The following is a 14,357-nucleotide window of genomic DNA, read 5'->3' on the forward strand; positions in this document are numbered from 1 at the left end:
AATATACATGTAGCTGGGATGACTCATAATTTTAAAATATTTTTTATAGGGTAGACATCTGATAGTAATGAGCATAGTTTGATTTTGACCATGCAAAAACAAACACACAGCATGTGTCCTCATGGAAGTACACCCCTCATACACACATTCATTAACTCTTGCTGAACAAGCAGAGGTAAGGTCACTGCTGTGTGTCTGTGCTCAGGTGAAGGAGGTGGAGCTGGAGTTGGACTCAGAGCAGAAGAGGCACGCTGAGACGGTGAAGACACTGCGGAAGAACGAGCGTCGGCTGAAGGAGCTGCTGTTTCAGTCGGAGGAGGACCAGAAGAACCAGCAGAGGATGCAGGAGCTGGTGGAGAGGCTGCAGAACAAGATGAAGGCCTACAAGAGACAAGTGGAAGAGGCTGTACGTCACCTCGTCCTCTCACCGACACACAGCACGTATCACTTGATCAAATTATTGTCTGTTTTGATCACACACACACTGTCATTGCTGCAGGAGGAACAAGCCAACATGAACTTGGCGAAGTACAGGAAGACCGTCCACGAGCTGGATGACGCTGAGGAGCGAGCTGACATAGCTGAGTCAGCACTCACCAAGATCAGGACCAAGAACAGAGGCAGCTTCGGCAAAGGATACTCCTCTGTAAGTAACTGCTGACTGCTGTCACCCAGACCATCAGCTGGTGACTTGAAATCAGACGTCATCTGCAGGTTGATGTGACAGATGTGGTCTGTACGGTCTGTCGTTCTGTAATTGTAGGAAATCATTCTGCATTGTTCCTCATTCAATTTTCAAGGTCTGTTTGATACTTATAGCTGGACAAATGTCAGGACTGTAGCTGCATATACTTCAGTTTATATTTTTAGTTCTTAGGGAAGTTAAGTCGTTAAGTCGAAAGTAAACTGGCATTTTAAATGAGATTACAGCCTGGTGTTAGATTTGAATGAGTTCAACATGTATTTCCTGATGAGCAGACTCACGTAGAGTCAGTTATTCATGTGCGTCTGTGAGACACGTCGTTGTATGTGCCAAAGGAAGAGTTACCTTGGCGATCCTCTGACTCACTGACATGTTTGTTTTCAGCGAAATGTCATAAAATCTGCACAATATGTCAACATTCATGTCAAGATGAATTCTAATGCTGATGTCTTAACTTTTCCTGCAGCACCATCATGAGGTCAAACTGTATATTTAATGTATGATACTTGTGCTTATGAGCAAATAGGCCACCCTCAGCTGTAGGTGCCAATTAGCAAATGTTAGCATCCTAACATGCTAAACTAAGATGGTGAACATGGTAAACATCGTAACTCCTGATAATCAACATGTTAGCATTTAGCTGTGTCTCAGTACAGCCGTTAGCATCGTGGTAAACACTTCTCACTTCTCGTAGCTTATTGTCACATTTCTTTGCATTCTGTTTTGCTGAAGCATATTTTACTTCATGTGAGGTTAGACTTAGCGAGACTCTGTGGGACTTCTGTGTTGTGCTAAGTTTCTGCTAGCAGGCTTCATTTCTAAACTAACACCAGCTACTGTTGCTCTCTGTTAGTGGAGCGGAGAACGTGCATAGAGTCACATTCTTTGGACTGTTGCAGAAAATACCACCCAAAATTTTGTTTTCCCTCATTTCCCTCTTTTTCCCTCATTAGTTACATTGAAGGGCTTTATGAAGTGATCATTTTTACTATGAACAGCAGAATGATTACAGCAAGAAAAACCTGCTTCCATGTTCATATGTGCACCTGATTATTGTTCTAAGATGGACTTGAAAAAATGTGTCATATCCTTTAAATGAACTGAATTCAATTGGTTCTCAACAAAGCATAAAAAGAGTTTTAGCAGCAGGTGATTGTGGATTGTATGCAGTCTCTGTTGTGATATCTTATTGTTTAATAACGTTAGGTGGTACACAGATCACTGCCCCTTTTGTAATTGTAAGCGCTTTATCGTAGGCAGCTGGACTTGTTTCGGTTCACATCTTCAAGAAACTGAAACAAGTCCAGTTGTTGATACAGCACTTAGAACTGAAATTATAATTTTTGATGATTATCATGAAAATGCTCTGAACCTCGGCAGAGTTTTGATAGAATGACAGAAAGAAAACAGAACTTCATACGGCTCCAGACGTAGTGTTTTCTTTCTCTAGTGGTTGCTCTGAATAATGACTCTGAGGTTGGTCTGTCTCCACCAGGGTTACAGCACTCCGTACCGCAGCCTGGTCCGGTCCCCCAGCTCTGTGGGCTCAGAGGGCCGAGGGGAGAAGATCCTCACTGACGACAACGAGTCCGTCAGCTCCCTCATCCCAGCGTACCTCGACTCCCTCAAGAAGCTCATGATCGACTAGAAACACGTCTGCAGCGACTCCGACTCGCTCCAGGTACAAAGTCATTCTGGCTCTGATGTCTCTTAAAGGAGCGAAAGTGATGCAGGATGAAGATTGAAACATCAGAGAGGCCGAAACACATTCAGGCTGTGTTGACTGAACATTCCCATTGGATTTTTCTACAATGTACTCATCCCTTCCTCTCTTTGTAGTCTGTAAGATCACAGCTTTAATAACACACTCCAGCTTTAATCCAACACACTTTGTATCCACTTCATAATGTAATATTTGAATGTACAAACAGATTACTTATCTAAAACTGGACTGTAAGCGCTCTAAAATCCCACGTAGGTAACACTTCATTACAATCAGCAGTTAGAAGTCATTTATAAGTCAGTTTCAGTCATTTTGGTACTTTTGTATTGGCAGTTTAACAACATAGAGAAGCTACATTAGCAGTTAACGCTTGCTAAATAAAGTAAAACCTCATGTGTGCACTAGCTAAATTTGCAAATGACCATTTCTCATTAGCTAATGGCTTATAAATGACTTATACACTCATTATAATAAAGTGTTACCTAGTTAGACAACATGCCGTCAACACATGGGTTGTTTAAGGTCAATAATGACACATGTCATGTATTTTATCTAAAGTGTATCTGTCTGAACTTTTAACCACATCTTTATTATTGCAGCCTGAACCTGTCACAGGGATTGGCCAAACCATTTTATTGCTGAATGTGTTTTTTTGTTTTTAGGAAATAAAATACTTTTTTCATTTATTATACTGCATGTTGTCCTCGGCCTTTTTTCATTTCACGCCCGCCGTCACACAGAAATCACACACAAACCACAGAGGAGCCGTTTTTGAGATAAGATACACATTTTCATTTTATTAATGAAAAATGTCAACCTTTAGCTGTTAATGTACAAAAGCATCTGCATCCTCTTTTCTCAATAGTAATACTAAGCAGTAATACTGATCAGGACATGGTGGTGAAAGAGCCTTTTGTACAACAGTTAACCTCTGCAGGCAGCAGCGCCGACACTGGGTCCAAAACAGCTGAATATCTAGAGGCTGCTATCTCTACTGCATATAAAACACTTTGTATGTTTCATATATTATCAGTACCAAATGTATGTATACCATGTCTTTGTGTAAGATTCTACTATTTACTGAACTATACATCCTTTCACTCCGCTGCCTCCTTTCATTGCAAATCACACATCCCATATATTTACACCAGGCTGCCCTCGAACACACCACACTCCCAACTTCAGAAATAAAATGTGTAACAAGTAAGCTCTCTCTAGAATCATTTTCATAGGAACAGCAACTTACAGTATATTCTTAAAAAATCACTTGGGTATAAAGTGCAATTGGATGATTTTTAAGTCTTATTATGAATGAAGTGAAACACAGGTGGGAATGAATCTGAGTGTTCTGGAGCTTTAGATTTCAGATTTTTTTCAGAGACATGAAGAAGATTTGTGATTTTGGTCCTCAGCGTTTGACAGTCTGCTGACCCCGACCCGAACACTGAATGATGATCACTGAGAATCAGAGCTACGGCTGTGAGGAATGAAGTCAGCACAGTGTTTGTCTGGTTTAGTGTGAGCTGCACACGTTTGCATGTTACTACATACCATTAGCTTCACTACCTCCAATAGTAACCTAGAGTCAATTCCAAAGACAAGGGGCATATCATCAGCTAATAATAATTATTAAGTGATTTTACAGGTTACATAAAAAAAACCTTCCACATCCACTCCATCAGAGATAATGGTGCTAGTGTACCAGAGTTTAGAGTAACATTAGCGCTCCTGTCCTGCTCTTTGTATTTTTTGAGAAAGTTTACACTCGAGAACATAAAGCCAAACTTGTTGGATAGTGTTACGATTGTGTGCTGAATGTGAAGTACACTGTACCACATCTTTTCTGCACATACTGTGAGGAAAAACACTTTATTTCAATGTGTTCTACGGTGATCATCAGTCTGTTAACGTCATGAATGTTGTCATCGTGCATATTTTTACAGGAAACTCTAAAAAAGCCAGCCGGGGGCAGAGTTTTAGCATTAGCTTAGACTCGCTCGTCACAGCCGAGAAAGTCTAAAACAACAGCTGTGATTAAAGTCAGCACAGTTCAGATATCAGAAGCTGATTTTTTGTTAACTTGGACAGGTGTAGCAACAGTAACAAAAGGGGCGGGGCTAAGCAAACAGTCAATACCTGCGCATGGTGGATATTAGTATTAAAATAGTTTAGTCTTATTCTGGTACACAGTAATACAACACTCTAAGGTCAGACTGCATCTTGCTCAGCAGCACCTGTTAAATCATGTTTGCAGGTCTGAAGTCACGTCAAGTGAATCAGAGAATCACCTCACAGAGCTGAAGCACACGCAGCTGCAGCACTACACTGCTGCATGACATAAAGCTATTCAACATTTACACGTGGTCAATGTTCATCGTTGGATCATTCGTCTCACAATTCACACTCATAGTTCCAATTCTCCTGTGTCATCTCAGCTGACACCAGCGTGCATAACAGAAAACTACAACCTGTCGCTACCTGACATCTTCATTCATCGCTTTGGGTTCTCACTAAACTCCCCGAACACTGCCCTCATCCTCAGCAGGTTGCTGAGGGGATGTGAAGAGCCAGCGAGCGCTGACTGATCGTCCCTCAGTCTGTTAGGAGTCACAAGTGGATCAGTGGGGGGAGTGAAGATCCCAGCAGATTTCAGTCAGGCCTCAGGCTGCAGCCTCTGGTTCAGTGTGAGCTCGGGGGGTAAAAGAGTGCGTATGCAGAGCCGTCAGACAGCACTGAGGTCAGATCTCTACGTCCACGGGCCTGATCTCTCCAGTCTTATTCTCCCGCACCCACAGCTCTCTGTCTTTGCCCGGGTCCACACACTGCAGCAGCTTGTCCACCGGCTCCATCGTCTGGACAAAGAAAGAACAGCCGTCAGTCAAAGTATCACAATAAACGCTCCCATGTGTTTGGTTTGCCTCGGCTCAGGTGATGCATCATGTTTCCATCGCTCAGAGGGCCGGTAAGTGGCTCCCTCGGCTGGTAGAGCAGGAGAAATGATCGAAACCGATTCAGCTCAAGTTTTATCCTCCCATGAGGGAAATTTGGTTGCTTTTAATATACAACTGCTAATTGTACATTCAAAAAACATCTATTAAAAAGTGCATAACAATAAAAAAAGTCAGTCAAGGTGCAAAGGTACTCTCAGGCAGGTATAAGACACTGTATCAACACAAATACAGTGTAGCTTAAATGGTCATAATCGAGTCTATGGTGTCAAAGTTGACTTCAGCATTTGCATTTAATATACATATGGTATATAGCTTTTTAATGTCACCTCTAATTTCTCATTTATTTTTAAAATGTAATTCTGAAGTAAATAAATGTACTTATATCAGAGACGTCACAAAGTGCTTCACAGAGGCAGTGACGTATAAACATACATGCAGACATACAACACAATAAAAGCAGATTTTTTTTTTTTATTATTTGAGAAACTCAAGTCTGAACAAATTGGTCTTGAGCTGCTTTTCACAGGTGTTCCCAGGTCTGAAGTCAAACCGGAGAGGGTTCCAACATTTAGGGGCTGCAACCTCAAAAGCACGAGATCAAGGAACTACCACCAAACCTGACTGGAGGACCTTAAAGACCTCAAGGTGACACAGGGCTGCAGTAGATCTGTGATGGAGGCAGGTGCCTGACCATGCAGAGCTCTTCTGTTCACCACAGGAACTTTAAATTGGATTCGGTATTTGATGGGGAGAGCGATCAGAATCAGTGTCATGTGAGACCTTTTAGACCACTGGTAAACGACCCAGGGAAGATTTACTGAGGCAGATGAAAAGCAGGTAACAGTAACCAACACTGGGTGATACAAACGCATGAATTAGCATTTCCATCTCTGCTTGACACAGTGAGCCTGAGCTCTGCAATATCTCAGCTGGAAAAACAAGAGTGACTCAGCAACTTGATATGTTGGTCCAGAGTCAGAGCGAGGTCCAGTGACACCCCCTGGTTTTTATGGAGGATTTAACCACCGAGGACCATCGATGACCTCAGGAACAAGACGAGGAGGGGCAGGAATAAGGGTTGCTGTTTTGTCTAACTGTGAGAAAATTACCTGCAGTCCAGTTTTTTCATAGTATTCACACACGACTTCACGTTTAGAAATGTCTGAGGTTTAAATGAGACGCATAGCTGAATATTATCTATGTAGCAGTGATCAATAATACCTTTTAAGTCCCTAATTAATTGTCTAAAGGAAACAATATACAAAGCAAAAAGAATAGGGCTGAGCACTGAACCTCGGGGCTCACAGCAGTAGAGAGTTTCAGATGTGGAGGCGAAGCTGCCGAAGCCTCTGAGCTGCTGTGATTTATGAGTTTGCCCTCAAGGATCAATAAAGTCTTCAAACCCTTCAAACATCAGACATCAACATCATCAAACATTTTAGTACGGCCAATGCCTGCACTAAGTAAAAGTGACTTTTAAAATGATTTGTCAGATGTTCACAATAAGAGTCTCTGCAGATCCTAAACAGGTTTAATTCATGTCAATTAATGAAGGCTCTGTTCCATTTAGTGTGGCGAGGACTTTTTAGTGAGACAACATGCACAATAGCAGCACCTTGACTCTGTTTGACCTGAATGGAACAGAATCTTAACTAGTATCACTGGTAACACCTGTGTTTAGCTGACTGTGTTATGTCAGAATGGCTGCTGTGAAAAAGGTCTATCACTGTCGGCTCTACGTGCTGGTGAAGGATCAGGTGACATGAGCTGTGTTCAAATGAATATAATATATATAAGATAAACGTGTCTGTTATCAGACGTTCAGACATGATTTTCTGTGAAAGTGACGGCTCTACCCTTTATCACTCGACAGAGAGCAGCTGTCAGAGTAGAAGCTGTACTTACACTTTGGTTGAACATGTCTGTCTCATGCCGAAGGGTGGTGTACTGACACAGATGCTGTCTGATCATCTCCACCCGCTCCACCTCCAGCCGCTCCAACTCCTGAGGATGAGAGCAGTTGAATCATAGAGAAATCTTCCATCTGTCTACGCCGGAGCAGCAACAACAGTCTACAGCACTAACGGGACTGAGACATGATTCAACAAGAACCATCACAGCAGATGATAGACAGGAAATGAAGCATGCACTTTTAAGTGTTTGAGATAAATGTAAAATCTCAGTCAGTCCTCATGCTTTGCTTTTGCTTAGAATAAATATCTGACACCGAAAAATATCAGATGTCAGCCCAAGATCTTATAAGAGAGGAGTTTTCCATCACTTTTGCACTTACACAAATCTGAAGCTTTTGTTTTACAGAACTGAAAAACATGGTTACCCATGGGCTCAGAGTGACTGAACATATATATATAGTAGGTGGTTATATATAAGAGCAAATGGGCACAGAAATAACCATCAAAAATAGATAATAATTCATATGTGTGTGTGAAATATAAAAGTTTCCTCACCTTATTTATTTTCAATAATTTGTGTTCTTTCTAGCCTTTTATTGCATTTGGTCAGTCATGTGTATTATCTGGCACTTCTCAGACAGTAAAAGTGTTACATTGGCTCAATGTTCAGAACTCTTAGAAACACAAAATGCTGCACGTCTAAGTTTGGACTGATTTCTTACCAGACTTGTGGTGACCATCTCCTCAAACCACTTGGACTGAGACTGGTTATAAAGGTCGACACAGCGCATCAGATCGTCTCCTGTTACAGTGAATACAAAAAGAAGACTTTTTAAATGAAATACATGCACACACAGCACCACAACAGACTGCAAAAATGTCTCTGCTGACTTTGTTTCACATTTTCTCCAGCAGGTGGTGCTGGTGCCCAACTATTCACTCACAGCGGGGGCGTCGCTGCAACACACATGTTCAGTGTTTGTTCCACTTCTCTCAGCAGATGCGATTATCCCAAACAGTGCAGACGATCTGGACTGATAGTGAATTTCATTATGATAACATAAGCCATGATAAAAGGAAAGATCTAATCTGTCCTTTCATTAATGTTACAGTCTGTATCCTGCCGCCAACAAAAACACACACTAATCATCCTGGAGATTCAATCAGAGAGGAAATGATGCTGATCACTCTGTGGATCATCTTCTCCACTCAATGTCTGCTGACACACCTGCTACTTCATACTGTTCACATTAATGTTGTGTTCTGCTTTTAGCTGAAGCCAGCCCGTCAGAGGGCTCCAGCAGATCCACAGAAATGTGACTGTGGATCTGATGTTTCACTGTCCTGCCACCTGCAGGACCGAAAGTCCTGTTTAAAGGTTTAATGTATGAGAGTTTGAACACTGATATGGTAAACAACTCTTTGCATTGTGAAGCTGGTGGAGTAAGTTACACTCCCTCTGTGTGTGTTGTAACTGAACCTTTTCTGTTCCGGTCGAGGGCCGGATGCAGATGTATGTTAAAGCATGTGAGCTAAGAGCTACAAGCTGCAAAACCTGGAGCTGGCTTTTCTGCTCATCTATGTGCAAGTAAGTCCATGTGAACATAACGTCACATGTCTGTTTTCATTAGTGACCAGCGAGAGTATTCACGACAGTTAACTGGCTGTGACTGATATCATGAATTTGTTCTGCAAACGTTGCAATCGCTACATGTGGCTGAATGTTGTATAGCACCTTCAGTGGCAAAGGAGCACTCCTGTAGCCTACGTCCGGCCTCTTAATGATCACACACAATTTTATTCTGCAATATTAATAGGGCTGGTGTTGTGCCTCCAGTATGTGTGTCTGCAGTTGGAAAAACAGGTGACCAATCAGAGCTTTATGGGTAGGATCAAAAAGGGAATCATCATCTTCTTATGTATCTAGCTCGCTAACCAGCTAGATACATTCGTGTAGAAGAGCAACAGACAAACAGCTGCGTATAAAGGTAAGATGCATCAGAGGGAAGCAGCTGTACAGGATGGTGTAAGTCGACTCTTAAATCAGCAGATTTCTTTAACCATGACAGAAAACATTAAACTAATTACAGCTGCTGTGTCAACTAAAAATGATGTTTGATACAAACACTGAGTTTGATGTTTTCCCTGTAAAATACCAGCATCTACAGTAGCTTTCTACATTTAATTTGATCTTAAACATGTTTTTGGAGACTTGAGGGGCAACAGAATTAAGCTTGTACAACACTTACATATTAAAGCAAACTGGTTAGCAGTAACTGAGGTGTTTGCTCATCCAAAAGACACAAGATTAGCATAATCTGAAACCATGTTTGGCCATTTGACAAATGTAAGTTCAACATTCACGCTCCTTTCAGCTCTGTGCTGGTTTCCATCAACTCTTGGAAAAACTAATCCTGCTCTTCAGCTGCTAAATGCTCCATTATGTTCACCAACCAGTCGCTAACTGTGTCTGTGCAGGTAGTGTGCTGTGGGTTTTCAGATCTGAAAACAGCAGCCACCTGACAACAACGCCACTAGAGTGTTAGAAATGCCATTTTCTTTACACTGTAGGCAATAATGGAACTGCAGCACTGGGTGATAATTCTATGTGGGTTTATCTCTACGAGCAACACCTTTCATGTTACACATAGTTATTAGATATATTGTTAATATTAAAATATTGATACCAGCAGCTTTAAGTAGGTTTCAGGTTGGAAAAAAACATCTCAGAATATACATTCATTTTTCACCTGCTTGTATGTACGTAATAGTTCTGTATGTCTATTTTTATCTTCCTGCACATTGTTGAAACACTATGAAACTACAGTTCCTTATATATGTGCACACAGTTGGCCAATGAAGCTGATTCTGATCTATATAAATGGATTTTCATGTGGATTGAGTGTGTCTGGGACATCAAAAAGTTTAGCGTTGCTGTCGCAGCACAGTTTACAGTTAACAGTCATCCAGGTAAGCTCAGAATGTGATTCCTGAACAGAAAGTCGAGACAAATCAGAAGAAATTGCAAAAAGAGCGGCTGTCTGTGCCAAAGATAAGCCCATCGCATCAGCCCTCCTACACTTAGACACATGTGAAGAAAGCTCTTCTCTTCGAATAAAAAACAAAAGTAATGAGCTCCACAATGAAGGTGATCACAGCCTTAAGTAGCTGAAATAAAAACTTTAGGAAATCCCTGCTATATGGAGACATAAACGACCAAAAGCCTTGCGTAATCCAATGCAGCGAGAGCTTGAAGCGATAATGAGTCTTTGTTATGAGCAGACAGATGCCGTGCTTTACTTGTTTTGGCATCAGTCACCTCTCTGCTTCCCTCACACTGTAGTCATCATCACTGGCAGCCAGACGCCATGAGCACCGTCAACAACTGCTGCTGTTTTTCTCCCTGGTTGTGTAAGCAGCACGGAGGAGGGCTGACTGTGTGTGTGTGTGTGTGTGTGTGTGTGTGTGTGTGTGTGTGAAGAGAGCCAGTTTGGATGGAGGATTCGTACTCGTGTGTGACAGCATGTGGTCGTGCCGGGTTGAGTCATGACATCACACTCAGACGGAGAGCCGGCATCTGTTTACTCTTAGCCAGTCACTTTCTTCAGGTCACACACCTATTAAAAGTTTTACAAAGCAAGCCGGCTGCTGCTAATGCTACTCCTCCAGCCCGCCCCTCGCTCCTCTCACACCCCTCTTCAGACTGTTTTCTCAGCTGACCCAATACGTACAGATCCTGCACTGCAAGTGACACAATGATAAGTGTGTAATGAAGTCTGACAGTCAGAGTGGACTGTCATTCCTCGTTCATGTTCAGTAGCAACTGATGAAGCTGCGGTAGTGGCTTAAAGTTTGACATGTCAATCAAAGGTGGACAGCAATGCTGAAGTCTTGATTGAGGTTAGTGTGAATGTACACTGAAAACTTAAAACGAGTACGTAACTACAGCATGTCACAAGCTGACGGAGGGCGGACAGATAGGTTGTTCTCAAGCTTAAATTCTCTAGTAGATTCACAACCCAATAACTACCAATAATGATTTGATCCACACACAAACATAAGAAAAGGGTCAATTATACAAAAAGAAATACATATATATGTTCCTCTGAGAGCCTCGCTGCTTGTTCCAGGGGATGAGTCTAATTCCTGGTGTCTGAAGCGACTCACTTAAAGTCCATGAGCTCTATGAATGATGATGTATTCGGGTACAAACTTGGTGTTGTATTTCACGTGTTTGTCGGACAGGATTTTGGGTGAGAGTTCTCTGCCGTTATTAACATACATCACATACAGCATTTGTTTGGTGTCAGTCTTTAAAGATATAACGTGTAACATTTGCATATCAAAATGTCTAAAAATGACTTGACGGTTGTTATGTATTTTGTTGTTGAACTCACATGATCCCAAACGTGTCCAACAATGCTCAAACCAGAAGAATCTGTCATTTTATTGAATTTAACATGTGCATTCATTTGGACACGCTTCGCTATAACTTCTGGCGAAAACATCAGATGATCATTCGTCAGGGAGTGATGAAGGAAGTCGACCATCGTGAAGAAAACTTAAGTTACCTCGACTCTGAACATTTCTGCCTCGGCCACGTCAGACAGATTTTCATCAGTTATACTGTTTTTTGTTTGTTTGTTTACTTTTTAACAATAATGACACAACTACCATGATCCCATATCATCAAACTACATCTTTTCATGGTTCTGACTGGATCCTACCCTGCCAGTCTGCTCTGATGTTAGAGGAGCGGTTCCAAGTACATCAACATCACAGCTGGACTTAAATAATGTCAGGAGTTATAAAGTGATTGTTTCAAGCTTGGTATAAAGAAAAGAACCATAATACATTGAAACATCAGAGAGTTCTTACAAGCCTCAGTTTGTGTGTATTCCCCATCACACTCTACTGTCCTGGGGTAGGGTACCCTGATTCAAGTGGTGAAGTCTGTTCACTGCATTTATCCCATCGTCATGCAGTCATGGGGATAACATGAAAACATTCCCGACTGGGAATTGAGCCCAGGACCTTCTTGCTGTGAGGCGACAGTGCTAACCACTGAGCCACAGTGCCCCAACTCAGAGAATAACAACCCTCACATTTATCTGAATTCAAGAGGTTTTTTTCAAATGAAACATTTTTCAATATGATCCAAGATCTTGAAGTATTTTCACTAGTTTTTCACACTCTGTAATCTCTTCAATAGATGTAATGCCTTTGTGGGATGGATATTTTTGCAGTCAGATTATTAATGTGCATGTATGTGTGAGTATCTCCCCTAAGGACTAAAGAGTGAGTCCACGTCCACGCCTCTGCCAGTCTGCTGCGAACACAGACTCGTCGAGCAGGGAATGTTTCTGGCCTCACGTCTTCCCTCCTCTTCCATCCCGGTCTTAAAAGAAATCTCTCAGTCTGGCTCGAAGTGCTGATAAAGCTCATGACTCATGTGAAAAGACAAACACAGCATCTGGGTTCACAGCCGATCTCCAGTGACCGTTCCAATGAAGGGCTGAAGCAACACTGGAGGAGGATGCAGGATTCTGTCCAGTAAGTTAACCATTTGCTCAACCGAATGAGCTCTGCTGGTGGTGGAGTGTGATTTGCAGCTGGACTGAGCACAAACACTGCTCATCATCCTCAGATGATCCCTGATAGCATCGACTCCTACATCTGGTGCAGAGGGACTTTTATTGGTTGAGTGATGAACTCCAGATCCACATATCTGCTGCACAGAGTGCCACTGTGGTCCAAGCAGTATTATCTGCCTATTTTATTAAGAAGTTCAGCTTAACATTAGTAGATCTGCAAACTGATTTAGAGGCCATCAACGGTCTGTCTAACTCTCTCAAAAGCAACATGTCTCGACTCGTCTCATTAGATTGCTATGAAATTCCTGCTCCCCAGAGGATCATTGATGACTTGTAGTGGATGCCTGACCTCTGGTGCAGAGCCACCAGAATCAAATCAAAACACTGCTGTAAGGCATGGGGTGGATATTCATGGCCCCCAGAGGATAAACCCTAATGTTTTCTGTAAGAAAAGGCTTTTACTGAAAACTTCTTGTGATGTATCCTTTCATTCACTCAATCATTGCTCAGTGAACTGTTATCAAGTACTGCATCAGACACACAAATAGCTAATAATCTAACACACAGAATCCCATGAATTTATCTTCGACAGAGGATGAACCATTTTGGTTTCAATGACCCATCACCCTTGAGACAAACTTTACATTTTCAGCTACATTTCTTTTATGTCTTACTTATTGTGGGATGTAATGAACACTGCGGCCTGTAAGGGGCCACTCGCAGGTCTTTAAGCAAAGCTGATCACATCTTTATGGATCCCACTGCATTTCTTTCTAAGACAACCCCACCCTCCCTACTCTGTTTCTGATTGGCTACTATGATATTCTTACCCCCTGACCCCAACTCTAACCCATCTCACTGCTCATGCCTAAACAGAACCAACCCAACCAAGGAAGGCAGCCAATCAAAGGTAGAGTAGTGTGCGTGGTGCAACAAAACTAAAAGGGTCCATTATAATGCTTCATCAACACATTCTCACAGGATAGACAGTGCTAAGAGTTTGATGATCTAGTGACTATTTGCAGAGCAAGTTGGTGAACTGCTTTATCTGCTGAGCCAACAGCCTTCAAACCAGCCAGCTGGGAACATGCTCGGTGAGTCACTCACAATCATAATCAGAGTTGGTCTCGAATGAGGTATTTTGCTGATTATCAGGGAGGAAACTTGGTATCTTCAATGCTAAAGGGACAATAAGTCAGATAGTTCACACAGTGTTAAAAGATGTATTTGTTCAACTGAGTCTTGTCTCATAACTTTGGAAAGAATAAGTCTCTTTACGGAACAATTTTTACTTTTGGACTCTGGCTCTCTGTTCAGTCAGAGGACAACACTGTCAAAACAGTTTGTGATTGATCACCAGTGTCAGAGTTTCCCAAAGTTGAACGAGATGCAAAAAATATGTGCAGATCTACTTCACCTCAAGTTTCTCCTTTTAAACGGTGGTTTGAATGAGCCTTTAAACTCCTAGCCTTG

At 41.9% G+C, this 14,357-nt stretch overlaps 2 protein-coding genes across 2 annotated transcripts in view; one reads left to right on the forward strand and one right to left on the reverse strand.

The window, feature by feature from the left end:
• The window catches only part of LOC311250223 (uncharacterized protein MYH16), a gene marked incomplete at its 5' end in the record, with an annotated part of 54,402 nt that extends 51,202 nt beyond the window's left edge, over positions 1-3,200 (forward strand). The window contains 3 exons of the mRNA XM_084341801.1: positions 206-406; positions 500-646; positions 2,199-3,200. Of these exons, the coding sequence (XP_084197927.1) occupies positions 206-406; positions 500-646; positions 2,199-2,351 (501 nt within the window). The 3' untranslated portion in view covers positions 2,352-3,200. The remainder of the gene's footprint in view (positions 1-205; positions 407-499; positions 647-2,198) is intronic.
• Positions 3,201-14,357, reverse strand: part of gas7b (growth arrest-specific 7b) — a 68,493-nt gene continuing 57,336 nt past the window's right edge. The window contains exons 12-14 of the mRNA XM_084342965.1: positions 8,013-8,092; positions 7,283-7,381; positions 3,201-5,278 (exon numbers count right to left, since the gene is read on the reverse strand). Coding sequence (XP_084199091.1) covers positions 5,165-5,278; positions 7,283-7,381; positions 8,013-8,092 — 293 coding nt within the window. The 3' untranslated portion in view covers positions 3,201-5,164. The remainder of the gene's footprint in view (positions 5,279-7,282; positions 7,382-8,012; positions 8,093-14,357) is intronic.

This window comes from Pagrus pagrus, assembly GCF_965226575.1.
Source record: "Pagrus pagrus genome assembly, chromosome: 21".
In the NCBI taxonomy this organism is placed as follows: domain Eukaryota; kingdom Metazoa; phylum Chordata; class Actinopteri; order Spariformes; family Sparidae; genus Pagrus; species Pagrus pagrus.